Raw genomic sequence first — 24,947 nt, 5'->3', positions numbered from 1 at the left:
TCGGTACAGATTCCTGTGCCTTAGTGAGGCAGAAATGCCCACGGTGTGGGGACGAGGCCTGGCCTAGGAGGCAGGATGCCTGGAATGGGCAATGTGACCCCAGCAGTGGCTCTCATCTCCTGTCCCAGAGGGGGCTGACGTCTCTTCTCTCCTGACTGCCTGACTCTGTCTTAGACACATTCCTCCCCTGCTGTGACCCCACCACCCAGGGGGGAGTGCCAGGTCCAGGGAGGACACACAGAGCCAGCCAGCCAGCCAGTGCAAGAGCACCCAGGGACATCAGGCCAGGGAGGAAGGAAGAGGCATACCCAGGGGAGCTGGCAGCTCCATGGACGTGAAGAGCGGAGCCTCTGTAGCTTCAGGAAGGAGGGAGGGAGTGCCCTGGGCGGACTGAGCCTGCTCCTGCCCAGCCAGGGCTCCGTGGGAGCAACGTGCTGTCTTTCTGTTTCTACTTCATATTTAAAATGAAACAAGGGAAGGAGGTGAAGAGAGAAAGGAGGAATGGGAGGGGGGCAGGGGCACATTCTCACAGCCCTGGAGGCAGGGCAGTATTTGGTCATGGCCACCTCCCCCGCCAGACTCAGCTCCCAGAAGGCGGGCACTTGTCTTAGCCACCATGTGCTGAGGACTGGTGCTAGCCTCCAATATGTTCTCTGCGGACACCACCTGCTGCGGGATCGATGGTTGCATCCCCATGTTACACAGGAGGGCAGAAATTAAGTAACCTGCCCGGGGTCACACCAGTGGTGAGCAGCCAAGCTGAGTCTTAAACCCATGTCTCACTTGTCCAAAGCCAAAAGCTCTTGGCCATGACCATCTATTTCCTCTCCAGTCTCTGAGACAGTGGGATACACATAGTAGGTGCTTAATAAATGGTAGACCAAAGGAAGGAAGGAAGGAAGGAAGGAAGGAAGGAAGGAAGGAAGGAAGGAAGGAAGGAAGGAAGGAAGAAAGGAAGGAAGGAAGGAAAAGAGGGAGGGAGGGAAAGAGGGATGGAGGGAGAGTGGGAGGAAGACAGGGAAAAAGAATATAAGCCAGGGAGACTCTTGGGCAACTGGAAAATACAGAATAAAGGTGCTGTTTTCCAATGCTAGGCTGGCACAGTGTCGGGGACAGCAGTCCTACACTCAAGAAGGTTTGCCCTACACTCGGGAGCCCAGGGCCTGCGCTTGCCTCATCTTTTCCAGAAGTATGTGGGCCCAGCTACGTCAGCCTTCAGGTATGCGGTGAGGTCTGCGGTGAGAGGCAAAAGGCACACGCGCCCTCTTGCTCTCTCCTTCCTTGAATCGCCCCTTCCTCTCGCAGCCTTGCCACTCCCACCCAGCCAGCCCAAACTTGCCCCCCTCCACGGAGCCAGGCCCGGCTGGGTTGAGGGCCTGTGAACAGCCCCCCTCCGCAAGGCAGACCCCGCCCCCCCGCTGGCGGAGGAGTGGTGCCGGGGGAGGGGCCAGAGCAGCACATCATCTAACAGGTTGGTCGGGCTGGGAGGCGTCCTGCCCTCCTGCAGCTAATGAGCACTATACAACAGGTGTTTGCCCCTCAGTACCCAGCCTGCCCTGCCTGCGACTGGAGCCAGCTGCCGCCGCCACCCCGCAAAGGTTCCCTCGCTCCTCCCTGCACCCTCCGCGTTCCAGGCCCGGGGGCCTGCGATGGCCTGCCGCTCCTGCGTCGTTGGCTTCAGCAGCCTTAGCAGCTGTGAGGTGACTCCAGCGGGTGGCCCCCGGCCTGGGACCTCGGAATGGGGCAGCTGCGGAGCCCCCGGGCCAGGCTTCAGCTCTCGCAGCCTCACAGGCTGCTGGCCGGCTGGCATCATCCCCAAGGTGACCGTGAACCCCAGCCTGCTCGTGCCCCTGGACCTCAAGGTGGACCCAGCCATCCAGCAGCAGAAGACCCAGGAAAAGGAGGAGATGAAGGTCCTCAATGATAAATTTGCCTCCTTGATTGGCAAGGTAAGCAAAAGTGGGAAGGGGGTCTCTGAAAACCAAGGACTGGCAGGTGGCTGGCTGTTCTGTACTTCCGGAGCATCATGCCCCACCCCTGGCCCCAGCCAATGGGGAGCCAGCTTTGCTAATTCTGCAGGCTAGCTCTGAGCGGAGAGATGTGGAGGGAAGTCCCTTAGCCATTCTGGCTAGGGGGAGAAAGAGACGCCAGGATGGCCTCTGAGGAATGTATGGATAATAATGTGCTGTGCGGCCTGGGGTCACCCTCCTCCCAGGCATGGACTAGGGAGGAGCTCTGAGTATGGCCAAGAGGATGCCCCCTCCTAGGAATAGCTGATGAAGGCCTGGTATGCAGTCCTACTCTGAAGGCTATGGACAGCCTCTGGCCTTGTTTAGCTTCCCGGAGTCAGGAGCACCAGCAGAGACAAGGAGGCATGTGTGTGGGGACTTCCGGAAGGAAAGAGGCTGCGGAGCGCGGTGCAGCTGTGGAGTGGAGAGTTAGGAATGCCAGAGATGGATGCTGCAAATCAGAAACAGGCAGCCAGCCGGGCACCCACCTGAGTAGAGGAAGTGAGTCCCCAGAATTCTGACTCGCTAGACCCCAACACCATAGCCGGCATGCTGGTATGAGCACTCGTGACCACCTTGGCCCCAGGGCAAGGGCTTCAAGAGCTTTGAGCCCTGGCTGGTGTAGCTCAGTGCATTGAGTGCCAGCCTGCAAACCAAAGGGTTGCCGGTTCAATTCCCAGTCAAGGCCCATGCCTGGGTGGTGGGCCAGGTCCCCACTTGGGGGGGTGTGAGAGGCAACCACACATTGATGTTTCTCCTCTTTCTCCCTCCCTTCCCCTCTCTATAAAAATAAATTCTAATTTAATTTAATTTAATTTTTAAAGAAGAGCTTTGAGAAATCCTGTCCACTTCCCAAACCTGCTCTTCACTTACCTTCTTCAAGAAACCACCTCTGACCAGCCCTCATCTCTGCTCCCTCCTGCTCTGCCTAAGAAAAATAGTTACAATACTAATAGCTGCTGTTACTTCATTGTTTATGATGTACCAGGCACTGTGCTGGGTGCTTCCATATTTATCTCTACTTCCTTCAACAATCTTAGGAAAGAAATCATTCTATGCCCATTTCACTAATGAGGAAAACTCAATTTCCTTGCCCCCCGACCCCTAGTAAACCAGAGCCCCACCCCTCTGCCCTGACTCACTCAGCTCTTGCCTGCAGCTTGCTCTCCCTGCTTCTGTGTTCCCCTAAGTGTTGCTAGTGTCCCCAGGAGGGGGGCCCTCCCAAAGAGGGGCAGAGAGAAGCAATCGAGCATCAGATTGTGCCTGGAATTTTGCAGATACGTGTCATTTAGCCCACACAGCAACACCCCCCAGAGGCTAGGTCTCCTGCTGTTCGTGTAAAGAGACTGCCCATCCAGAGATTAAGTGCCTTGCCCAAGGTCACATAACCAGCAAGTCTACTAGCTGGATTAGAGACACAAAGCCAATAGTCTCTGAGATGGGAACCATTTCCTTCCCCCATTCATGTGCCCAGGTCAGCATTCCTGTGCTGCACCCCTACCTGGAGTGCCTAAGTGAGGGCTGTGAAGCACCCTCTCTCCCAGCCCAGCTGGCTGCAGAGCCCCGCGCTGCTGGGCTGTTGGCCCTAGGAGAATAGCCTACTGCCCTGAGGAGGCAGGTCCCTGCAGAACCACCTCCTCTCCAAACCCAGGTTAATCCCTTAAAAGGAATGCTTCACGAGCTATGTAATTTGGCTCACATGGGTGGCTTTTCCCTCAAACACCAGGGCTAATATTACCCTGTGCCTCTGCCATGGGGACAGGAGGATAAGTAGGCACAGGGAGGGGGCCTCAGTGGTCGGGGTTCTGTGCCCAGGGGCCAGGGTGATGCTCCCTAACATCTTTAGCAGAACTGGAGCCTCCCAACCCTCAAGCTTGGGCCTTGAGACAGGTGCTCTTAAGGTAGACGCTGGGAGCCTCGGATGCCAGTCTTTTGGGGGCCCTGATTGCTGGGGCTCTTCCCGAGGAGTCTCAGCTGACTTGCCAACTCTATGGAGAAGATCTATTAGTTTGAGTCCCTCTCTCTCTCCTTGTAAAGGCCACTCAGAGGGCCTGAGTGGAAGCAGGTAGCAGTTAACAGTGTACAAACTGGAGCCGAATTACTGGGTTTGAATCCTGGCTCCACCTCTGACCAACTGTGTAATCTCAGGCAAATTATTTAAACTCTGTGTGCCTCAGTACACATCAGTTTAATGGCTTGTCATAATCAAATGGCATAATTTTTGAAAATCACTTATAAAGCACTTACCATGTACCAGGTGTGTTCTCTTTGTTAAATTAAAAATACCATAAATGGGCCCAGTCCAGGATACTCTTGAACCCAGTTAGTCCCTTCCGGACAGGAACCTGAGAAGAGGGAGGGAGTGGTGGAGGAGCTCTGTGGACAGGGATACAGCATAGGGCTTGAAGGAGATATGTGGGCCTGGGGGCAAGATGCCAGAACCAGTGCAGGGGTGGGGGCTCTAGGCAAAAAGAAGGGACAGGCAAGGCCCTTCAGCTCCACATCCCCTCTGTCCTCTGAGGCATGGAGAGAAATCAGAGCACCAAGGAGGAGGAGGAGGAGGAGAGTTGTTGGAGAGGACCACCAGAAGCGGGCAAGAGGCCCCAGAGTAATGCTGATTCTTGCACTCACAGGCTGTGTTTCCTGGGCCAAGCCACTTACCCTCTCTGTTCTTCACATCCCCTCCTGCTCTGAGGGGGCCCTGAGCTCACGCCAGTGTAAAGACTGGTACAGCAGCAGCCATGAGAGGAGGGGGGATGAGTAGATGCAGCAACAGGAGAGGAGGCTGAGAGAGGCAGGGAGAGGGCAATGGCAACATCCAGCAGAGGCGGCTGGCTGGGTTCTCTCAGCTTCACATGGAGACAACAGAGGGGTTGGAGATGAGACAAGAGTAAGGACTGCCAGCAGTCAGCCTAAGTAGGTTGTCCAGAAGGAACCAAAGCCACGGTGGTAAAATGCCTGGAGTCAGAGAAATGGGCACAAGGTCTTCCCCCAGGCCTATGTGACCTCTGGAAGTGACTGGAGCCATCCCCCTACCTGCAGGCAGGAAGGCACAAACCAGTCCTTCCTGATGGAGACCCCAAGGGTCCCTGATCAAAGTCAACCTCTGGCTGAAGGCAGGAGATTTGACAAACCCCCTCACCTGAAGAATAGGATGTGCATGCCCCAGGAACACCACCCTGTACACTCTCCTGCCTGGAGTGTGGACCCGTGGGTTGGGAACCTGAGCTGCTCAGTTCCCCACACACACACAAAAAAAAACATCTCTTCCCACCCTGGTCTGGACCACCCAGTACCATGGAATTGAGTCACAGTGAATTCTGTGCTTCTGAGCCTCAGTTTCCTCATCTGTACAATGGAAGACAGGTAGACCAGGGGTTTGCTCTCTGAGGCCCCTCCTAGAATTACAAACGTGTGATCTAAGAGCAGAGGGGGATCAGCCAGAATGGGGAGGAAGGGGAGTAAGAGATGAGTGCTCAGCACCCTTGGGAGGATGGTGACAATTAACCTGGCACCTCCCTAGGTCTTTGTTCCAAGAGGGAGGAGCCTTTCCGCAGGGAAAGTCTTGGGTGGGGGTTCAGTTCCATTCCCACGCACTAGGACAATAGACAGCTCCCCCAAGGGCCAGGGGAAGGGGGCTACCCCCAGATCCCCCACAACCAAAATGCTCCCTGGCTGGCAAAATGCACTCCATCTCCCAGCAGGCTAGTGCTATCACATAGGGGAGTCAGGTTAGACTATAGGAAGGACTTCCTGGTGTAAAGTTTTTTGTTGTTTTGTTTTTGGGTTTCTTTTTTCTTTTTTTTTTTTTTTTGGCTGCTTATGGGTGGAGGAAGGAGCCTCACATCTCTCCTCTCACCCCACCCTCAGTGTCAACACAGGCTCCTGCTTGTCAAAACGGAGTGAAGGTGGGGCGAGCAGATACCTACCCCCCAACAAACCCTTTCACACACACAAGTAAGACAGAAACCCACTTGACTTCCATCCCTACTGAACCTGTTTGGCTACGACTATAGCAGACTGTAGGCTTAGGTCAGCTTGAAGCTGAACTTACCAGTACCAATGAGAGTTGAGCAGGGGAATGACAGCCCACAGTGGCATCATCCATTATTCCTGCTGGTGTTGTCACAGGAAATGTCAAGGGAGACTTCCCACAGGCACCAGAGTGTCTCAGAGAAAACTGGGGGTGAGGGCAGGACAGAGAAAGAGAGAGGAGGGCCCACCTGGCACCCAAATTCAGGAGCAATAGGGAACCCATGAAGGTCCAGAATAGGCAGCTGCCATCAAATGGGTATCTCTGGGAAGCTTGGCCACCAAGTTTCTGTGTGACACTGGACAAGTCACTTAGCTGCCCTGGGCCCCTATCTCCTCCTCTGTGAATGAAGGTACAGACCACCTGATCAAAAAGGTTCCTGGCTGTGATTCTGGTCTTTCAGATTGTGACTCTGGGAGCAGGTGCCAGTAGTGGGCAAGAAGAAGCCCACCTACTCACCTGTGGCCACAGGGAGAATCCTGGGCTGCTTATCACAACATCCTCATGACAGCAACAGCCCACACTGTCCAGAAGCCAGGCCCCAGCCATCCCTCCTGTTTCAGTGGCCTATCCCTGTCCTGGGCTCCGAGGAGTTAAGGACCCCAAGAGGGGAGCAGATGGCTGTCAGTCTGACAGGAAGGATGGTATGTCAGGGCAAGTGAGGAGCAGATAAACTGAGGGCCTCGTACTGGAGGGAACAGCAGAGGCTTTTTGCAGGAGGGGAACAGGGGACATGTTGGAGGGGACTGGGATGGTGGAGAGGGTAGTGCCCAAAAGAAACTAGAGCCTGGAGAGGACAGGCAGGGAAGGGAAGAGGCAGGGGGAGTCCCAGGCTGGCTGGACTCGGTGGAGGGAAGAAGGAGGCAAGAGGAACCCTGATAGCCTGCTGGTGGCTGGGATGTGAGCTGAGGACCGTGGGGCCCGTGTAGCAGTCTGAGCAGGAGAGCGTGAGGGAGGGAGAGTTTGAGATGGGCAACTGAGCCCAGAGCCTTTGTCCCCAAGGAAAAACTGGCCTAACTAGAGACAGAAGCCAGCAAAGAAGGGTAGATGGGTCCCAGGGCCCACAGTGACCCCAGCAGCAGACAGACATATGTTGCAGTGGTTAAAAGATTCTAAACCCAAACTAACTCAAGTCCACACCTGGCTCTTCCACTTGCTAATTTTGTGACCTTGGGCAAGTTATTTAACCTCTCTGTGCCTTGTTTCCTCATCTGTAGTGTGCAGCTCATAACAATATGCCATTGGGTTGTTGTGGGGATTTAATGAGTTAAACATGCTAAGCTTTAGAACAGGCCTAACACCCAGAAGGAGTCACATAAACAGTGGCTTCTTTTTTGGTTCCAAAGCACATCCCAGGCTCTTCTTCCAAAAGCCCTCAGACATGGGCAGGTGATATCATCCCCAACTGCTAGCTGGGGAAACTGAGGGTTTGCAAGGCTACAGGTCCAAGGTTGCCGGGAGGATTAACATTAAGTACCAACCAGGCCCTGCCCTGCTGAGTTTCCAAAGCAAGATGAGACCAGGCTTGTCAAGGGGGGTGGCAGATGGGCCTCTGACACCTTGGGTTCCCTGGGGTCTCCCACCCAAGCCCCAGGCGGACACAAAGAGCCTGTCACATTCACACCCTCATTCCCCGTCCCTCATCTAGCTGGCCATGCTCCTCCCCTAGGAAACCTTTGCTAATTGGCTCCACCTCTCTTCGATTCCCTCCTTATCTCACCATCTTTAGTTTGAATAATCAGTAGTTGGAGATGCCACCTGAATGTGCTGAGTGAGGGCCCCAGGTAGTTGCACAGACCAGATGAGCTGCCACTTCCCAGGGAAGCCCCGGCCGGGGCTCCCCAGTGGGGCTGGGGCCTCTGGGCCTGACCCTGGCCCTCTCACGGAAGGCTTCCTGCTCCCCCAGGTGCAGGCCCTGGAGCAGCGCAACCAGCTCCTGGAGACCCGCTGGAGCTTCCTGCAGGGCCAGGGCTCGCCTGCCTTTGACCTTGGGCACCTCTATGAGAACTATGAGGGCCGGCTGCAGGAGGAACTGCGCAAAGTGAGCCAGGAGCGGGGACAGCTGGAAGCCAACCTACTGCAGGTGCTGGAGAAAGTCGAGGAGTTTCGAGTCAGGTACAGTGCACCCTAGCGGGCTGTGGGCAGGGGCTGTGGGCAGGGACTGTGGGTGGGGACCAACCTGCACTCAGGAACAAGGTCCAGGGCCACTCAAGCCAAAAAAAGAGGAAACTTCTTTAAGAAACCTTTCTTGACTCCAGATATACTTATTAAAGACCTACTAAGTGTCAGGCAGTATTCTAAATTTTGAGGGATATGGCAATGAATCCACAGTTCCCCAACCCCCAAATAGTGACTCTTACAAGGAAATTAGTCTTGTGATTCTGACAGCTCGCTGGCCCCTGGACACCATTGAAGCCACTGTCCACTATCCCCTCATCTTGTGTCCATAAACACTCTTGCTCTTGCCCACACATCCCACTGGCCATGCTAGAGCAACAGATGGGCTCCTGCTTTGGATGTGGCGTGGGGTTTCCATCTTGATTGGGCTGGAGGGAAAGGGAACAAGTGCAGACAGAAGACAGAGGCAGTGGGTTCTGGTGGAATAAATATGCAGTCCTCTCTATGGGGTGTGTGCGGGCCTCAGTGGGACCCAGAGAGGTGAGGGTAACAGAGCCTGCTACCTCCAGAGCAGCCAGCCAGGCAGGGCTCGAGGGTGGGGGCAGCCTGTCCAGGGATCTGGGCTGGGGCTTAGCTTGCCCGCCATCCTTCTGTATCACCTCCTCTGTTCAGGCCACATTCAGAGGACATGGTCACACGGGAAACTCTCCCCACTCTGGAGCTTCAGTTTCCTCCTCTGTGGATCTGCCTGGAACTTTCCAGCCAGTAGGCATGATCTGCAGCCCTGGCCTGGGCTGTTCCTCATGACTGGGCCCCTCTCTGGCCTGAAGGCTGCCTCTACCCCAGCCCTGTACTCCCCGGTCCTAGGAAAGCACAAAGGGAACCCGATTGCCCATGCTGACGGTAATGAGGGAAATGATGTTCGTGCACCACAATCTGAGACTCATTGCACTGGTATCTAGTAGGTCATTGGCCCTCAAAGGATCAGAGAATGTCAGAGCTAGGGGGAGGCCTTGGATCATACTTATATGGGAAAGGAAACACAGACCCAGAGAGGACAGGGGCTTGTCCTCAGTCACATAGCCATGCGTGCTAAAACCCATCCCTGATCTATGTCATCCAGGGTGAGAGGCTGCTCCCATGGGCCCAGCCAGATCATATCCGTGGAGATACTTTGTAACTGGAAGTTCTGTACAAACACTACGTGTTCTAATCTGGTTCAGCCCCCTCATTTGGCCTGCTGCCTGGTTCCATCTGCTACCTGATGTTACTATTTAGGCTCCTAGCGTCTCTTCCTCTCTCTGATAGAGAGCCCACCTGAGTTAGACAAAGCAAGGCTGGAGGGCTTCTGGGTCTGCAGGCCAGAGTCCGAAAAGCTGCAGCCTGGCTGTGCAAAGCCTGGACACCCCCAGAAGCCAGGAGGCGCCAGGCCAAGCCCTGAGGAGGAGGGGTGTGCCCTGCCTCTACAAAGCCGATGAGATCAGCTTCCCTCTTAGAAATAAACAAGTCAGAAGGGTGGGGGGGAGTGCTATGGGTGTGACAGCTGAAACCCGGGGAGAACAGTTTGGGAGCTGGTGGCTAGCTGAAGATTGGAAGTGAAATGGGGGATATGGCAACCACCTAAGCATCTGTAAGGATGGAGACTTCCCAAAGTTTTGGTGTAGCTGGGACCCCAAGCATCAGCTAGCTAACCCTTCTATTTACTAAGAATGAAGCAGAAGCCCAGCTAGGGGGAACAGCTTTCTCAAGGCCACAGCACGTGACTCAGGTACACTGCACACAGTTGTGCAAGCTGCTCACTGCACAAGAGCATCTGGTTAAGGGGTTGAACTGGGGCTGAAACCCAGTGGTGTCCATGAGAAGGGTGGAGGGCAGGCTGCACAGAAGGATGAGGAAGGCAGTAAGGGGCAAGGAGGAGTCTGGCACCTCAGAGGGCCCTGACTGGACAGCTCTGCCCAGGGTCCTGCTCCCAGACAGGCAGAACTCCACTATTCAGAGGGGAAGTGAAAGGGGGAGAGGCTTGTGTGGGGAAGGCCAATCAATAAGGAGCTTCTCAGATTGGGGATCCCCAGGCTCCTGTGCCCAGGGCTGGGAATTCTCAGAGGACCCCAGAATCCAGAGGGAAGCCTGTTCAAGTCAGCCTAGCCCTGAGGATTCATGAAGGACGTGCAGAAAACCACCCACACTCTCTGCAATGAGGCCTCCCACGGTTTTGCTCTGACAAAGCTGGAGGCCAAGGCAGAGGGGTTGGGGGCCTCGGGATAGTGTTGGAGCCAGCGGAGCTTAGGTGGTAACAGTAGCAGTAGACTTAGTGGGTGCCACACACCATTGTGACTGCTTCATCTATTTACTTATTTCATCCTCACAGTGTCGCTAGTATCATGACTGAGATACACATAATAGCTTATCCGAGGTCACACAGCTGGTTAGCAAGGAAGCAGGATTGGAGCCCCACCAGCCTGGCTCTGAGGCCCCTGCTTAACCAGCACACCACAGGAGCCTCAGGCCCTTCATTGGGCCTCCACTTCCTCATCTGTGAAACGGGACCAGCAGGGCCAGCCAGACGGGGGCCTCTGAAGGTCACAGGAGAGGGTGCAGGGCATGCATCTTGGGCATCTTGTTTGCTCTGGCAAGTCCTTGACTGCAGGACCATCTCTGTAACCCACCCCTTCACCTGGCCACTGTGACCTGCACCCTCAGAGCCACCCACAGACCTTCAGAAGCCAAGGCAGTGACCAGGGAGAGTACACACTCAGCTCCCCGAGCTTCAGAGACCAGAGTGCCCTGCATGCTCTCGCCCCCTTTGTCTGCTCTCCCCTTGGGAAGGTGGGTGGGAAAGAAGGCCTGAGGGGTTGCAGGTCCAGCCAGCTGATGTGGGCGATGGGTGACGCTGCCCTGCTATGAGTGAGGTCAGGGACTGGGGCAGGCAGGCGGCTGTAATTAGAGCCACCAGTGATTCAGGTCTTCCCTGGAGAGGAAGGAGGAAAACAGGAGGCCACTGAATCTCCACATCCGTTGAGGCAGGCAAGGCTGGGGTGGGGAGTGGAGAGCCTGTAGCTGGTGGACACACACTTATGGGGCTAAGACATATGTCTTGACTAAAGGAAGAGGGTAAGGTGAGGGGTCCAGTGGTCCCATCTCCTCATCCAACAGTGTCCTTGTTCCAAACACGAGGTGGACTTGAGGAAGGAGGAAGCACATCTGAGAAAGGGGGACCCACCTTAGTTGGGTGCCGACTGTACATGTCTGTCATTACACCAGGAGTGGACTCACATCACACACAGGCACAGGCACACAGGCACAACCCTGGAAGACCAGGGGTTCAAGGAAGGGGATGTGGAGTTACCTGCCCAAAGCCACAATGCAGGGCTATCTGACTGTGAAGACCACACTCTTCCTGTTCTCCTTCTGGAAGGAACGTGATGGCATGGTGTCCTGCCATCTAGTAGAGGGGAGAAGGCTGCAATGAAGGATGGAGGTGGGAGAGGCTGAAGCGTGAGCAGGATGCTCAGTGAAAGGCACCATTTGTTAGAAACTGAGACACCTGGGGGAGGAGATAAAAAAAAAAAGATAAGGGAACAAAGTGTCAGAGTGAAAAGGCTACACAATCAGGAGAGGCTTCCTGGAGGAGGTAAATGTGGAGCAGAGCTGGCAAGTGGACAGACACAACTGGGAGAGGACTGGCTGATAGTCAAGAAGGACAACATGTTTGCCTGCTTCCCCAGAGCTGACACTAGGGTGTCATGGTGGGGGGAGTGTCATAGAAGACTAGGGTCTCCATCCACCAGAAGGAAGAATTGTTTTTTCTAATTGTCACAAGACACCAAATGGAACAGCAGAACACTTAAGTCCCACCCAAGGAGGGTTAACCAAACCCCAAGCTCCCACCACATCTAGCTGAGCAGACTCTCTCTCTCTGTTTCTCTCTCTGTCTCTCTCTCTCAACCTCCCCACCTCCCAGGTATGAAGATGAGATCTCCAAGCGCACAGACATGGAGTTTACCTTCGTCCAGCTAAAGAAGGTAGCCTGCCCAGCCTGCCCCAGGGACTCCTTCCTCATGGACCCTCTGCCTGCTTTCCCTCAGGATCCCCAAGCAAAGCCCTCAGAGGCTTGAGTTCCAGAACCACAGAGAGATACCTGTCCCCACCCTGCTCCTCCTCCCAGGCTCTGAGCCAGGTCTCCTGTGGGAATCACCCCTGTCCCACCCAGGAAGCAAAGGCCCCTACCTCACTCCTGCCCTGGGACCCCTCGACTCACTCTCCCTTCACTCACCACTGCTCCCACCTCCAGGACCTGGACGTAGAGTGTCTTCGACGGACCGAACTGGAGACCAAATTGAAAAGTCTGCAGAGCTTCGTGGAGCTGATGAAGACCATCTACGAGCAGGTGAGGAGATGGGGCCAGTGTCCCACAGAGCCAAGAACTGACCTGGCCAAGGGGCACAGGGGAGGGCAGGAGGTCCAGGCAGCGTGGAGCCTTCACACACACTGTTTCTGGCCACAGTTGTGATGATTTCCTAAACCCCTTCCTGCACTGCTGTCAATAACCCAACATGTCCCCTCATCACTTACTGTGTGGAGCATGGGCAGGTAGGTTCCCAAACGGCCTCTCTCTCAGGAGAACCCATGCCTTCCTTGTGCTGAAATACTGAGGGCATGAAGAGGACCAGGCGCCTCTGGACAAGGGTCAGGAGGTGGCCTCAGAGCAGGGACCAGGGGTTCTTGAACAGCCATTCTTATTGAACTAATCTCTCTCTGTTCCTGCGGCCTGCACTGCAGGTAACCACAGTTCCAGCTCTGATAGTCAGACACTTCGCCCTTCCCAGTTTGGGGCCAAGGCAGGGAAGTCCTATAGTCGGACTCTCTGGCTTCCAGACAATACTAGCTTCTACCGAACAAAATTGACCCAGTAAATGCAGACAGAGGGGTCTCTAGACACATTCTCATTTGTCCCTAAGCTCTTGGCCTAGCACACTGCCAATGCAGCAAGGCTTTGGGCCCTGCTGCAAGCTTCTGGATGCTGCCCCTCCACTCAACCCTGCCTCCGGAGCATCCTTTGTAGCATGCAGTCTCCTCTCCACACCTCCTGTTTCAAGGGTGAGGAGGTATAGGGGTGATGCTTCAATTCAGCTATGAGTAGGCAGCACTATTGTTGGGGATGACAGGACTAGGCAGCCTATATACTGCAAACTGTCCTGGCCAGTGTGGCTCAGTTGGTTGAAGCATCTCCCCATAGACCGAAAGGTTGTGGGTTTGATCCCCAGTCAGGGTGCATATGAGAAGGCAATCAAGTCAATGTCTTTCTCTCTCTCTCTCTCTCTCTCTCTCTCTCTCTCTCTCTCTCTCTCTCTCTCTTTCTCTCTCCCTCTCTCTCCCTCTTCCCCACCCCAACCTCTCTCTGTGTGTTTTTCTCTCTCCCCTCCCCTCTCTCTCTTCCCTTTTCTCTGAAAACAATGAAAAAATACCCTCAGGTGAGGATAAAAAAATTTACATACTATTTTAGGCCCTGGCTTGGTAGCTCAGTTGGTTAGAGTATCATCCCAACTGACACACTGAGGCTATGGGTTCAATCCCAAGTCAGGGCACATACAAGAATCAACCAGTGAATGCATCAGTAAGTGGAACAACAAATCAATGTTTCTCTCTCTCCCTTCCTCTCTCTCTCTCTAAAAATCAATTTGAAAATTTAAATGTAAATGAGAAAATTATAAATATTCAGGGGGAATACTTCAAACTGTTGATGCCAAACAATGGCAATACAGCCAAGGTCAGAGCAGAGATGGAAGTTACCACCACAATCAAAAATCTCTGCTAAAATGGCTCTGGGGGCTGCTAACCATATCTTCGTGGCCTTATTTTGCGGCAAGGGAGATTGGGTGTCATGGCCACACTATCTTCCCACAGTCCCTAGTAGGGCTTCCATGAGCCTCAGACCTGTTTGTGGCCATGGGAGGTAGCAGAGCCTAGAGAACTCCACAGTCCTTGGGGACAGCAGGAAGGCAGCCTTGTAGGCAGACCACCCTCATCAACCAACCCCAAGGGGCTTCATGCCCCTGGCAGAACCCTCCACAGCCAGTCCAAGCCCTATGTGGCACGACTGATTGGCTTAAGAAGTGGGTTAGGGGTCCCTCTGCCCAAACTCACTGTGGGTGGAGCCCAGGAAGACACCAGCAGGACCCATGTTTCCTAATCTGCCCTGCACTCTGCTCGCCCACATCTCAGCAAGCACAGAGCCCAAACTCTAAGCCAAAAGAGCAGTCCTACAAGTAAGGAGGCACAGCTAGAGGGAGGCCGGCATAACCAGCCGGGTGCCTGAGCTTTGCCTCAGGTACAGCCACAGAGCCTCTCGGCTCCTGCTCCATTTAGCCTTTGCAGCCCTGGGACCCCAGTCCTGACTCTACCTTTTTTTACCATTTCTGTGACTTTGGGCAAGTTATTGCTCCACTCCGTGCTTCTGTTTCCTCATATAATAGTAGCAGGCACATAGGGTTGTGATGAGAACTAAATCTATTCATCCATTTAACAAGTGTTCACTACATGCCTGCCAGGTGCCAGACACTGCTATCTCAGCAAGTGAGCAAGATGGCCATAGTCTCTGCTCTTAGGGGTAAACAGCTTAGCTAAGAGGCAGCAGGTAATAAGCAACTAAACAAACATCTGCACAAGATTATTTTGGAGGGTGAAGAGTGCTGGGCTGCGAAGAAACCCAGTGAGGCAATTGTGCTGGAGGGAGGGGAAAGCTTTAGACTCCAAAGCAGGGGGCATCTCAGAGGAGGAGCAAGTGAGAGAAGGCCCAAACTGGGAAGTTTCCGCCCTCTGGAGATTTGAGGGAACTTCAGGCAGAAGGAAGAGCTATGCAGAGCCCGTGAGGCAGAAGTGAGTTTGGTGATTAAAGGGAAAGAAGCAGCAGTTCTGGCCAGGGCAGAGCTGGCCGGGGCCAGATCAGGTAGGGCCTTGGACCCTGAGCCGGGGTTTGGACCTTATTCTAAGCATAACGGGCAGCCCCTGGTGGATACAGGGAGGGGTGCTGCAGAAGGGGTGCAAGGTTTGGCTTGTGCTCCTATAAGATTGCTCCAGAGAGGGGACTGCTCAGGGCCTTAGAGAAGTGACTGTGACTTTGGGAGGCAGCAAGGTGCAAACTGGTGTTAGGACATGAGGTTTGAGTTTCTCTTCATGTACCACGCAGACTGAGAAGGCAACACTGACTCTGTGCTAAAAAGATTCCCCACACCAGTGAGCCAGCACTAATAGAAATATAATGTGAGCCACATAGATTGTGTATTCTAAGTAATTATAATGATATAATTTAATAATATATCATTTTAAATTTTCTAGTGGCCATACTTTTTTAAATGAAAGAGACAGGAAGAAATTAGTTTTAATAATGCATTTTATTTAGCCCAATATATCTGAAACATGATTATTTAACATGTGATCAATGTTTTAAAATTAAGGGGCTATTTTATATATTTTTTCCCATACTGGGTCTTCAAAATCCTATGTATATTTTACACTTACAGCTCATCTCGGTTCTGACTAGCCACATTTCAGGGGTTCTGATTGCATTTGGCTAGTGGCTACCCCATCAGACAGAGCAGGCCTAAGCAAAGGAAGGAGCCAGCCATGCCACCTCATGTGGAAGGAAAACATGGCAGATGTGAGTAGCCCCAGGATGGCTGGACATTCTAGTTTTAACTTTGGAACAGACACCAGATCAGCAAAGCATAGACTTCTCAGGTGTCATCCCACCTCTGTGTCCTAGGAAACAGCCCTCTGCTTTCCCCAAAATACACACACACACACACACACACACACACACACACACACACACACGCAGGGATAAGGCCTGAAAGCCTCTCTCAAGAGCCAAAGGCCATGGGCTGCTTGGAGCCTCATCTACACACTGCAGCCTCCTGGGCAGTTCCCCTGCCCCTCACCTCCTGGGACACAGACTGGCAAGAGAAGCCTAGGCTGGTAGAGGCTGACATTGTCCCTCAGCTGCCAAGGTGCATTCCAGCTCCTGAGTGCATTTGGGGCCTGGCTGCAGTCAGCCAGAACGCCACCTGCCCCACCCATAAACTCTGGTTCCAGGGAGATTAGCTGCAGAATCTGAGGACAGCCCCCTGCAGCCCGGCACACCTCCTGGGAGGCAGACTGCAGCAAAGAGAAGCTGCCGTGTCTAAGCTGCTTTGGCGCCTGCTCTCGTGGTGCCTTGGGAAGTCTGCTCCAGGAATAGGCTGCTCTGCCCATGGACACTTGCCCCTGGCTCCATCACCTTCACAAGTTACAAAAGTATCCCTAGCTACTGTTTATTGAGGGCCTACTATATCTCCAGCACCCTGCTAATAAGGGCTTTCCAGGTATAATCTCATTTAATCCTAACAACTCTATGAAGTGGGGATAATGATTAAGAGAACATGGTCATTAAAGCAGTTTGTATTTTAATCCTGGCTCAGTAATTACGTGAACTTGAGCAGGTTCTTTTCTCTCTCCGTGCCTCAGTTTCCCCATCTATAAAGTAGGGAGACTAATAACACTTCGCTCATTGACCTGATGTGAGGATTTATTTTGCTACTCTATCCCAAAGCCCTTAGGACCATATCCGGCACATGGTAAGTATTTGTAAACATTGGCTATTTTCGGTTCTATAATGATACCCACTTTACAGATGAAAAAAAACAAAGCTCAGAGAGGTTTAAAAACTTGGCCAGGGTTACCCAGCTTATAAGAAGTGGTAGTATGCAGAGCCCAGGGCCATCACTACATTTGACTGAGCAGGACTCAGTGACCCCTCAGAGTTACCATCTACTCTGACCTAGGGACCACACGGAGGGTGGTCACCCAGGTGGCAGCCTCCTCAGCCACGTAGGGAGCCACCCTCCTCAGGCTCTGGTTCCCTAGAGAAGTTCTAACCTGTACTTCCACGTAATTCTTGCCATCCTGGAGGTGCACATCCTTCTGGGGGCCCGTCCCATGGTGGCACTCACACCACATAAGGCGGCATTGTTATACCCTTTGCAGCCCCGTGGGGCTGGCATGTCTGAGCCGGCCTGCAGATGTTCTCAGCCCTCCATTTCCTGTTTCTGTTTACCAAGCTCCTGCATACCCTGCCTCCTTCCAGAAACGATCTTTGGCTACTCCATCCGCTGTTTTGCCGATCCTTTCACCCTGCTGGGGAAGCCCTCCTTCAGAGCATTCTGACAGTGTCCTGGCCTTTTCCTGAACTGTCATGAAGGCCAACCCCTAGGCCTGGGCCAACAGAGGGCTTTATCTAGAACTCTGCATGCCCACTGATCCCCACAATGTACTGACCCAGGAAGGCCCAAAACTCCATCTCTGAAACTGTCCACAGCCAAGCAGCCCTGGCCAGGATGTCAGTTCCATGTGGGCAATGTCAATCTCCAGTGGTAACCAGGGGCTGCAGAGGTGCAGCGTGAGCCTGTGGGCACCATGGACCTTATTCTGGCACAGGTCCAGCTCTCCCTCACTTTTGCCCAGCAATCTTTATTCGTTTGAAGATCAACCAAAACCCTTTGTCAGGAGATCCCCAAGGGTCAGCTTGCCACTGGGCTTAGGGACCTGCCAGCTTCAGGGCAGAGCCAGGATGCTCCCAGACAGGCTGCAGGATGCCTGCCACTGCCCAAGCTTCCTTTTCCAGGGCAGTGAGCAGATGGGGGAGGGGTGGCTTTCCTCAGCTGGCCTCCTCCTCCTTCCAATGGAGCCCCAACCAGATGCTGGAAGTTCTTTAGCACCTTCAGGGAAAGCAGCCCAGGACCAAAGAGGTGACACCTTGCAGCCCCTTCCTGCCTCTCTACACACCCCTGAGCATTTGTGCCAGAAGCTGTCAGGTGTGATAGAAGAGCCAGTCCAGGGCTAGACAGAGAGCAGCTTTGACTCCTGTCTCTGCTCCTCTACGGGAGCTTAGCAGGAGCAGCAAAGGGCCCTGAGCTCACAGCTATTGCAACAACCTCCTTGTGCCTGTTTCTCTCCATCCATGATCTGGGGCTAACACCGGTGCAGGCCTGGTGAGGATGAAAGGTGAGGCTGCCCGGAGAGCACTTAGCACACAGCCGGGCCTGGAGTGAGCCCCAGGGAAATGGGAGGCTTTACCACTTCCAGGGAGTCTCTGAGGACGGGAGCTGGCATTTTCTGAGCAGAGAAGAGAACAGAGAGGAGGGACAAAGAGGGATCATAAAGGACAGGGAGAAGATGAAAATACTGAGCCTAAGTCCCATTGTTGTTGCCGGGTAAGCCCCTCAGCTAGATGGGGAGGGGGCGGTAAGTCTCAGGGTGACCATGACGTCACCTGGCCTCAGCCTCTGGCAGGGGATCGGGAGTATAGGCTTGTTAGCCAGGAGCCCCACTCCCACACCTCATCATTCATAGGCTTCCATTCCAACACTTATTCAACAAACTGAGATGCTCCTTTGCCAAATGTTGGGGGTCTGGAGATGAAATGGCTCTGCCAGACCTTGGGAAGCTCCCCTTCTAGGGAGAGAGACTGGACTGCACACCCCTGAGACACGAGGGTGCAGCTATGAGCAGAGGGAACAGAAAGGCGTGCACTGTGGGAGTGGGCCACAGTGTGGGGAGTGGGGAAAGTGAAGAGGAATAAGGCATGCAGGGTGGGCCTCTGGAGCCAAGGGTCCTCCCTTCTGCTCGTAGAAGGCGGCCACAGGGTGTGTGAGTGGGGTGGGGAGCTGCCTCCCCAGAGTCCAACATGGCAGGTATGGCAGCTTTCATGCTTTGATCGTCTCTCCAGAAACACAGAGTAGCCCACCCTGCACTCACCCTGGAGATGAAGGGACTTGGGAGGTGCCCCACCCCCATCAGCCCTGAATCCTCCACGTCTGTGCCCCACCAGGAGCTGAAGGACCTGGCAGCCCAAGTGAAGGACGTGTCAGTGACTGTGGGCATGGACAGACGCTGCCACATCGACCTGAGCGGCATCGTGGAGGAGGTGAAGGCCCAGTACGATGCCATTGCGGCTCGCAGCTTGGAGGAGGCCGAGGTGTACTCCCGCAGGCAGGTTCGTGGCCGACTGTGCAGGGTGGGGAGCGGCAGCCAGGACAGGAGGGGCTGCCCAGGTGATGGCCCAGGTCACCTTCGAGTGTGTGCTGAGATTCTGGGAAAGGGGAACGGGGAAGCACAGGGGTAGGAAACCACAGCAGGCACTTCACAGGCAGGTATGGGGAATTCCAGAGCCCAGTGTTGTTCTGGGCCCCAAGGCTTGATGTGGGCCAGGAAAGCTCATAGTCTGTACCCCTAGAAGCTTAGCGTGGTGCTGCCACCCAGCAATGCTAGGCCAGGTGTGAGCACAGCTTGTGGTGCTCAGTCAAGGGCAGCCAGTAGGAGGATGTGGTGAGGTCAGGAGGTGGGGGGGGCATAGGAGAGGGAGGCTGGTCTGCAGTGATGCTGCAGAGGAGGGGGGCTGGGGACAGGAGAAAAAGGAGCAGCAAGAGGCCAGAAACAGAAGGTGCTGGGGAGGGACACAGTGAACAGCCCCTGACCACCCTCCTCTAAACCCTCCAGCTGGAGGAGCGGGCTGCCTGCTCAGCCCAGTTTGGGAACAGCCTCCAGAGCAGCCGCAGCGAGATCGCTGACCTCAATGTGCGCATCCAGAAGCTGCGATCCCAGATCCTCTCCATCAAGAGCCATGTGAGTTACAGGGACGAACACAGGGACACACATTATCTGTCTGTCTCTCTCTCTCTGTCTCTGTCACTCCCTCTCTCTCGCTCACACACACTCACACATGCTGAGTACGTGCAAGAGGAAGTGACCTGACTAAGAGACCTGGGCAGGTCATTTAGCACCTCTGTGCCTGGTTCCTCACCTGTTCTCCTAAGATGGCTATGAGAATCACATGAGCTTGCATGTGAAAGCACTCTGTAGACTGGCCAGGGCAGCTGAAATGTTAGAGAGCCCCCACCACACATACCAGAGCCCACCACCTCCTGCTAGCTATACAGAGAGAAGGGAGTGGAGGCCCAAGCTCCAGCTTCCAGCCAGGATGAGCTTTCAAAGCAATGCTGCCCTGTAAGGACAGCTGGGACAGACTCCTCTGGTGACTTGGGGTACTTCCCTCTTTGGCGGCCTTTGGAAAGTGTCTCCTTAGGTCTCTCTGAACTCCCTCTTGCTTCAAGGCAACCCATTATCACACCCAGAAATGGATTCCTTAGCCCGCTGTGCCCACACACACCCCCATCAAGAACAGAGGTGGGCTCCTGGCCCTGGGCCTCTCTCTCCCTCCCACCCCTGCTCACTGACCCCTTCGCTCTGTCCTCCTGGCTGCAGTGCATGAAACTGGAAGAGAACATCAAGGAGGCCGAGGAGCAGGGGGAACTGGCCTTCCAGGACGCCAAGGCCAAGCTGGCACAGCTGGAGGAGGCCCTGCAGCAGGCCAAGAAGGACATGGCCCGGCAGCTACGAGAGTACCAGGAGCTCATGAACACAAAGCTGGCCCTGGACATTGAGATCGCCACCTACCGCAAGCTGGTGGAGGGCGAGGAGAGCCGGTGAGGGGTAGAAACAGCAGGATGGAGCTGTGGGAGAGGTAGCACACAAAGCCAGCTGCCCCCTCCAGCATGATACTGGGAGCCTGACAGACCTGGGTTCATGTCCTAGCTTGGTTACTTACAACTTGGGACCTTGGCCCTGATCCTTAAATTCTCAATTTTTCAAAGGTGAATGCTAAAAAAAAAAAAAAAAAAAAAATTCTCAATTTTTCTATCTGGACATGCCCCACATGGGGTGGGGAGGATTAATATGATTCTGCATACAAATGCCTGTCTCAAACAAGTTCTTGGTAAATGTTAGCCATTTATACAGGAGAGAAGAGACAGGCCCAGAGCGGACAAGCTGGCTAGCCAGGGTCACCCAGCAAGGCAGCTCAGGGCTGGGAATGACAACCAAGAATTGCCCTCTACCTGCCAGGCCCCAAAACCCCCAATCCCAGGGGAACATAAGCCTTCACATCCCACTATTTTCTTCCTTTTTCAGGATTGATGTACCTTCGGCGGCCATAGTCAGCACTATGCAATCCAGATCCAGAACTGGTGAGTCTACTTGCCCCATGGTGGGGAGACAGGGTATGAGGACCACGACCCTAAAGGCATCATTTTAAGTGGCTCCCAAACCTCCAGTCCCTTCCCTCCGCCACCCCTTATGCCCCCTGTAGCTTCCTCGAAGTGCTGCCTTGCACGAGCTCCCTCCCGGAAGAAGAAGAACAGCAGAGGCCCCGTGATCAAAATCACCGAAATGTCAGAGAAGTTCCTCTTGCAAGAGTCGGAGGCCTCAGAGTAAGGGCAGCTGGACCCCAGGAGCTCCAGGTCACTCCCCTTCAGCAGGAGAGTCTTAAGCTAGACTCAAGAAAGCAGTTTGGAGTCTCTAGGTTGAGAGACAAACCTGATTCTGAACTGAGAAGAGCTCAGAACAATGACTGTTTTCTTGAGGGTGCCAGGGATGGGACAGAACTATAACCAGTGATTTAAAGTCACTCCACTCCATATCAATATCTCACAATCTTACCCTTTCAACCTTCTGGCCAGATGTTTCCTGACTGGGTAAACTGGAATTGGGGTCAGTTTTATCTCTGCCTTCTCATTCCCCTGAGACTCCTCCCCAACAAAGGGTTCTGACCAAGGTCCCTCTGACCCTTTTGCCCAACCCTTGCCCTAAAGCCTTGCCTCAGCCTCTGTAGCCACCTAGTGTCCCCACCCAGCCCTTGCCAGGGACCAGAGGCTGATGAGGACTGCTTCCCCCACCCCCAGATCTGGAGTTCCTGGTGGGGGGTGGGTGCCCCTGGCTTTCCTGCACCACCTGGGCCCCTCAGAGAACTGACAGTATTAGGGAGTGAGGGAAGGAGGCTCCCTGGGCATTTGGGACCTGAGCTTGAACCTCTGAGATCAACCCAAACACACCTGTGCATCTTCTCTCCTCCTGTGGGGTAACAGTCAGAAATGGACAGGCTGCCCAGGCAGCTCCCAGCACCTTCTCCAGAAGCTATTCTTGCCATGATGAACTCCCTGGGAAAAGGCTGGATGGTAGCCTGAGACCATGCAGAAGAATCAGATCCTCCCTTCCCCTCCCTGCCATCCTGTGGCTCACTACCCTGCCTGGGATCTCAGCTCTCTGCACCCCGACCCCAGCCCCACCCAGGTGTTTCTCCACCTGAAACCCGACTTTGTTGTACCAGGCCCCTAACCCCACCCCTGCCATGAAACCCTAGGCTCATTTCCCATGAATCCCTTCTCAGGGTCTCTGTTCCTCCATCAGGCCAAACAGCCTGGCTCTGCCCTTCTCTGCATTCATCAAGGGGCCCAAGAACACCCTACACCTGTGGGGTTAGAACTCCTCCTGTTCTCCCCCCTCTGCCCTCCTCCTTCCATGCCCATTCCCCTGCCTCCAGCGGGGCCATGATGAAGGCTTAGTCCAGGAAGGGCTGGGACATTCTGAGCCCTTGAGGTCAGGCTGGGGAGCCCCAGTGACAACCAAAGAGAGATTCTGCATCCAACAAGATTTGGGGCTGGGATGAGCATTCCTCTTTTTTCCTCTTGGCTCTTACCTTGGGAGATTGTAGGGAGATCTTGGCAGCTCTAGCCTTTCACTCCACAAGCCACCTCCTCTCTTTCCCTCTCTTGTCTTACCTGTCCTTTGCCTCCCCTCCTCTTCTAGCCCCAAGAAAGTAGTTTGATTCATTCATCTCCTCTTCCAGGAGGTCTTGGCTCCTTCTAGGGCTCAAGGTTCTCCAGGCCTGTGGGGGGGCACTGAAGGGCTACTAATGCTCTCCGGCTGAAGGGAACTCAGACATATATTCACCCCTGAAGTCCCAAAAGGGTGCTGATTGCTGCTTTTTCTCTGCCTATTTATTGGTTTCCAAGGGAGCAAATCCTCAGCGGGGATACAAGATATATAAAATATATTTTTTCATAACTTATGTGGCTTTTAACTTATTGCTTCCCTTCCTATTTCTGCATAATCAGTGCTGTATACTATTTGAATTGATAACACATATCCCAGCCACCCTACCCAATTGGCTGACTTCTTTGGGGCACAGCCCCCTTCTCCCTGCCAAGGGATGAATAAAGTACTGAGATTTGTTCATGGATAAAGCTATGTGTCTATTTTTATCTCCCCTTTTGGGATTGGTCAGTCACTGGTCAAACAGGTTGACAACAGGACTCTGTGAATTCTCCAATTAGGGGGCGAGGGGGCCAGGAACCTACTCACACCTTCAGACCAAGACAACGTGGATATGAAAGGTATCCTGCCCCACCATCCTACAAGGAGGCTATACCAGTGTTGACCTATGTTCCCAGTGCCTCCTGACATGTCCAGGCACTGCGTACCCACCTTAGCAAGCATATCAACAAGGGAGGCCCCCTGGCGGTGGTGGGTGTTGGCACAGCCCAGAATATATTTTGATGTGTACAGGCCTAATCCTGCCAAATCAAATGCTAGATCAACAAAGAAAGATTGTGGACCTTCTCCAAGCCCAGCCCTGCACGAGCATACCTATAATTGTTCCCCACCCCACTATCTCAGGAAGCGCACAGTCAGCTTGAGAGAGAAGCTATCTACTCAAAACAGCCATTCTGGACTTCCTAGCCAAGTGAAGAAGTCAGAGAAGAGAGGGGCTTATGCAGGGACCCTGGAAATTGAAGCAGGCTTCCTGGAGGAAGTGGGGCTTTAAGTGAGTGTGAAGGAGATAGATAGACTGAAGGAAGAGCAAGTGTCTCAAAGACAGGAATCTTAGGGACAAAGAAGGGACTTTGAAGCATTGAGATGTCAGACGAATGAGCCTCAGTTTCCTCATCTGTAAAATGGAGCATACACCTTCCCTACTTACCTAATAGGGCACTTGCAGATCTGAAGATAGTTATGTTCATTCCTATCAGGAATAACACGCCTCTTGCTTCTGGCACTCTGAACTGAAACAGCTCAACAAATGTAAAGGATTATCGGTGGTGTTGTTATTGTTATTATAACAGATATTATGGATTAAAGACAACCCACTAGTTGAAAGACCAAATACAGGTAAATGGGCTTCAGCCTGGCTCTCCCGAGACTCAGGGGAGATGGATGGATAAGCCACATTCCCATCCAGGAGGGGCCTAAAGCCAGATCAACTCTCTACTTATTTTATATTCATTTTCTATTCTAATTTCAAAATACTAATTTGAATTTCTGAATCTGAATATAAATTTCATAATCAAAAATGTGTAACACGTTTGTTATTTCCTTCTTTTTTCTTTAAATTTATTTTTATCAGTATCCAACTTCTTCAGTTGAATCTTTCACTTTCCAGCTTCTTTCTTTTTCAGTATAGATTCTCTTGAAGACCATAACTTTCCTTCTAAGTGCTCTTTTGACTGCTTCCAATTGTTTTCTTATGTTGCATTTTTATTTGCATTTAATTAAAATGATTTTATTCTGTGCCTCATAAGTTATTTAGAAATTTCTCCAAAAATGGGTCATTCATGTCCCATATATATATTGAGCACATACTTAGTCTGTGCCTGGCCCTGCTCTGGATGTGTTTAGGGAAACATTAAATTTGTCCAACATTTATCTCTGTATCTTAGACTGCCTAATCCTATACTTTAGCCGTGCCTTGGTTGCCTATTTTTTGTACCTTCTATGCCCAGGAGACTAAACTCTTTGGGGACAGGGATTGCATCCCATTACGTCCCCAGGGCCTTGAACAGTACCTGGTCATAGTACGTTTTTAATAAATGTAAAATGAAGGAAGGAGTGAATGAAAGATGTACCTCCCCAACCAAGGT

General features: G+C 53.2%; 1 protein-coding gene across 2 annotated transcripts; it reads left to right on the top strand.

Annotated features, from left to right (window-relative positions):
• The first annotated feature begins 1,479 nt into the window (after positions 1–1,479).
• On the top strand, positions 1,480–23,273 carry KRT80 (keratin 80). 2 transcript variants are annotated; one of them, XM_090273209.1, is made up of 9 exons: positions 1,480–1,949; positions 7,949–8,157; positions 12,122–12,182; positions 12,452–12,547; positions 19,025–19,189; positions 19,693–19,818; positions 20,458–20,678; positions 21,163–21,218; positions 21,306–21,369. In XM_090273209.1, the coding sequence occupies exons 1-9, from the start codon at positions 1,650–1,652 to the stop codon at positions 21,338–21,340; spliced, it is 1,269 nt and encodes a 422-aa protein (XP_090129335.1). In that variant the 5' UTR covers positions 1,480–1,649; the 3' UTR covers positions 21,341–21,369. The 2 variants fall into 2 exon arrangements, with proteins under 2 accessions (XP_090129335.1, XP_090129334.1); XM_090273208.1 differs by having other exon boundaries at positions 1,485–1,949; positions 21,341–23,273.
• Positions 23,274–24,947: the final 1,674 nt, after the last annotated feature.

This window comes from Furipterus horrens, unplaced genomic scaffold (assembly GCF_987537825.1).
Source record: "Furipterus horrens unplaced genomic scaffold, mFurHor1.1.pri manual_scaffold_4, whole genome shotgun sequence".
Lineage (NCBI taxonomy): Eukaryota > Metazoa > Chordata > Mammalia > Chiroptera > Furipteridae > Furipterus > Furipterus horrens.
The sequence above is the reverse complement of the archived record's forward strand: the minus strand, read 5'-3'. Positions and strand labels throughout refer to the sequence as shown.

What these genes read in the sequence shown, in the direction of transcription:
- KRT80 (XM_090273208.1), top strand. Translation starts at nt 1,650, where the DNA reads ATGGCCTGCCGCTCCTGCGTCGTTGGCTTCAGCAGCCTTAGCAGCTGT. An exon ending in CCTTCGTCCAGCTAAAGAAG is followed by an intron (nt 12,183 to 12,451) that starts GTAGCCTGCCCA and finishes TCCCACCTCCAG; the next exon opens with GACCTGGACGTAGAGTGTCT. An exon ending in AGGTGTACTCCCGCAGGCAG is followed by an intron (nt 19,190 to 19,692) that starts GTTCGTGGCCGA and finishes TAAACCCTCCAG; the next exon opens with CTGGAGGAGCGGGCTGCCTG.